The 3,852-nt window shown below is 30.5% G+C and overlaps 1 protein-coding gene across 1 annotated transcript; it reads right to left on the bottom strand.

Annotated features, from left to right (window-relative positions):
- Positions 1-1,676: 1,676 nt before the first annotated feature.
- Positions 1,677-3,154, bottom strand: LOC109790674 (transcription factor bHLH14). Its single transcript, XM_083076426.1, has one exon. It carries the CDS (start codon positions 2,978-2,980, stop codon positions 1,850-1,852), a length of 1,131 nt encoding a protein of 376 aa, XP_082932552.1. The 5' UTR covers positions 2,981-3,154; the 3' UTR covers positions 1,677-1,849.
- Positions 3,155-3,852: the final 698 nt, after the last annotated feature.

Here is a 3,852-nt window from a genome sequence, read left to right as displayed (position 1 = left end):
GATTAATATTTTTTAAATAAAAATAATAATGAATATATTATATTAAAAAATTAATATAACACTTTTTAAAAAAAAAATACGACACGTTTTATCCAAGGAAATGAGTAATTTCTTTTGACGTGAAAAACAATCGCATATTAGTGATGCAAGGACGTTAAATGAATTTAATCCATTATTTGTCATCCATCAACTTTTGGGACTTTCTCAACTGTCCAATCTCCACTTCCTCAGAAAACAACTTCAAAAAGTTACGAATGTGTTACTCGTGTCTTTGAAACGTAAAGTTGAAAGGGTGCTGCTAAACTTCCACCTCGATATTAATTAGGGTGACTGAAGTAAACAGACAATAAAGAAAAGAAAAACAAAAATAAAATAAAATAAATATATATCTATACGTATTAAAAAAAGAATTAATTTTGATATTCACCCTTTTGATTTGTATTTTTATATTATATATTATTAATTTTAAATTTAATAAAATAAATTCAATTTTTAAAAAATATATATATATATATATATAAAGATATGAAATGTCTCGTTTTCTACTAGTATATATAATAAGAATTACATCATTCAATAATTTAAATTAAATTAATATGTTTTACTTCATACTGTTTATTCTTAAGTTATATATATATATATATATATATATATATATATATATATTATTTATTTATTGATAGATAGAGAGGATATAGATAGAAATAATATAATTGAGAGGGGATTAATTAAAAATTAAACTTGATATGGAAGCATTTAAAAAAAATTATGCCTATTAACCAATGACAATTTTTCATAAAGTAAGAAAAATAATACATCTTTTATCTTAAAATAAATTTTATCTTAGTCATTTTTACACATAAGAAAATTAATAAATAAATTAAAAAAAATAATTTTAAAAATTAACCTTGTTATCACTTTTCTTAATTAAAAATACTGCAATAGAATAAAAATTTTCTAAAAAAATTATTAAGGGTATAATAAATATGTTAGTGCTCAAAAAACAATGAAAAGAATAACAAAAATGAGAGACAAAGATTTTAATATACAAAGAATGATAATAGGAAAAGGGAATATTTGACGTTTGTAAGTTTTTCCCGTTTGCAAAGGTTAATAATAAATAAGCCTTTAATTAATTTCTAAATAATTATAATCAAATCAGCAGTATTAAAAAAAAACTTAATAAATTAAGTTATTATCAAACAAGAAAATAAAATATACCTAAGTATTTCCGTAGAAAAAAAAGCTAAATATAATTATCTATATTATTAATAAAAAGAGATTATCTTATTTAGTTAATGAGTGTTTGAAAGTTACTTTTACCACTTGTAATTATAATGGAAAGAAATCAAATTAAACTAGTATAATTTTTATTAATTATTATATTGTTTAATAATTTTTAATTGAATGATTATTTTTAAAAAATTTCTATTAGATTAAAAGTTAATTTATATCACATATATATAATTTTATGTTAATTAAAAATTATTTGATATTTATATGAATTGAAATCAATATAATATATACATTTAAAATATATTAAAATTGTAATTTAAGAGTTGGAAGATAAAATTTATATTTTATTAAAATATTTTAATAATTGGATAACTAAAATTTAATATAGATTATCATGAGTTATGAAGTAAAAATAAGTGAATAATTTATTCAAACTAAAATTATGGATACCGTGGAGTGATCTCTTGATAAGTAATTACGTGAACGTTCATAATAGCACTACATGCGTGGACAAACGAACTGCCTAGTACGAAAATCATACAAATACACTCAGAAGGAACTAAGTAAATTTAGTAAAAGCGAAAGGACTAAGGGATAAGATATAGCTATAAAATTACTCTGAGAGTCTGTTGAGAATGGCATTTTTTAGGGCGTCTTCGGTCATGAGGTCATGCGGAACCCTAACGACGACGTCTTGCAGCATCATCTCTTTGATGTTGGACATTGTGGCATGTAGAATTTGCAAATTGACGTCCCTGAGAGCATCCATTAGCCTGGCAGAGGGGTGGTTCACGTTTAGGCTCTGGACCCTCACCATGGCCTCGGATCCTAAGATCCTTACTTCAACTCTCATGTTAGTGGTGGTGGAGGAATGAATGGTTTGGGTCTGGACATGATCCTGTTTGATATTGCCCTCTAATTCAACCTCCAGGTGATTGATTTTGGCCTTCAGTTCATTAATGTAGGCCACCGCGTCCGAAAGCAAGGATGCTTTGTCCATCTTGGAGACGTTAGGGACCGCTGAGCGAAGAGCGTAGAATCTCTGATTCAGCTTCTCGCGTCGCTGCCTCTCAGCCTCCACGTGATTTATAGGCAGCGCCTCACCCTCACGTGCCCTTCTTAGGTTATTAATATTACTGCCTTCCGCCAACGCCAAAGCCAAATTAGCGTCTGCATCGGAAGAGTCGGTGGAAGCATCAGACGAGTCTCTTCTTCTCTGTTTCTCTTTCTCTGGAACAACGTTGTTCACTTCAAACACTGATTTGGCCAGTTGGAGAAGGCTGTAATCGAGGGTGAAGACGTGGCAGGAGCCGAGCTCAAGGATGCCACGTGGCGTGGAAACGCATACTAAAGTATGGATCCCATGACTGCGAGCTTCCCTGACTCTGTCGTCGCACTCGTTCAGTTCAAACTCGTTCACTCCACTCAGCCAAACATCTACTGCTGAGCTGAAGGCACAGCCAACGACACCGTCGCCGGCAACATAGGAACGGGTTTGAGACAGCCTGTAAAACCATTCCATGTTGTGGTTCACGTTCCTCGTTTCCTTTTCCTCCTTGCGGAAGTAACCATCGCCATATTCTAATGTGAGACGGGAATCGCTGTCTTTCGTGGCTTTCCAGAAGATGGCGTAGACCCACCACTCGGGACGGCTCTGCAGTAGGAATTGGAGGCGCTGATGAAGTGCGTTTGACACAACCGACGAAGAAGCCGAATCAATGAATTCTCTGCTCTGCCCTTTCATTTCGTCTCATGCAATTTCTTTTCTCTTGTTTTGGTCAAGTCGTTTTAAACAAGGAACACTCTAGTGTGTACATATGATTTCAAATGTGAAAGGACTGACAGAGACGGGGAGGAGGAAGCAGAAGAATAATTTTGGATCCGGAGAAGAGGAACAACTAATGGGAATTTTATACAGGAGCATTGAATATTTGAACTTGCTAGAAATTGTCTACGAGTAACTGTGCTGCGCCAATTTCACGTGTGCACACAAAATTTGACTGTGATGGGATGTGGCAGAGTTCGATGTATCTTTAATTGTTGTGATTTATTTTTCTTATATGGTATAATTATTCATTTATTTGTAGTTATTTGTTTTTAGTTGAATAGTCATGATATTATATAATAATTTTATATTCTTGACTAATTATCAATTAGATATTGTTGATAAACTTTTTATTTATTTATTATAAAAATTAACAAGATATTGTAAATGTTGATGTGTGTATATTGTCAGAAAATATTAATAGAAAAAAAATGATGGAGAATATTGTGTCATGCTAAGAATCATCGTCCTAAAAGCAAAATTTTGGTAGACGTGCAATTTATTAATTGATTTGCTTCCTAAGATTTATACAATAATGTGTTTAAAAACTTGTGTACTTGATATAAAAAATGCTAAAGTCTCATGAATAATACTCAAAATAACAAAGAGTATGAAGGAGAATTTAGAAAAATAGATAATCATTTCTTTTTTAAGACTCACTCTTTTCATATGGTATAAAGGGAATAAGTTTGTTGGCAAAAATCAAGAAATGTTTTTAATATCAACGGTAACAAAAACAATTCATATGTCAATGGTAATATTGAAATAATTAGCACTTATATATATGTCAT

The sequence above is a fragment of the Cajanus cajan genome, chromosome 6 (assembly GCF_000230855.2).
Source record: "Cajanus cajan strain Asha chromosome 6, NIPB_CcT2T_4, whole genome shotgun sequence".
Lineage (NCBI taxonomy): Eukaryota > Viridiplantae > Streptophyta > Magnoliopsida > Fabales > Fabaceae > Cajanus > Cajanus cajan.
The sequence above is the reverse complement of the archived record's forward strand: the minus strand, read 5'-3'. Positions and strand labels throughout refer to the sequence as shown.

Bases quoted from the DNA above. Each gene is read 5' to 3' on its own strand.
- LOC109790674 (XM_083076426.1), bottom strand. From the start codon at position 2,980: ATGAAAGGGCAGAGCAGAGAATTCATTGATTCGGCTTCTTCGTCGGTT.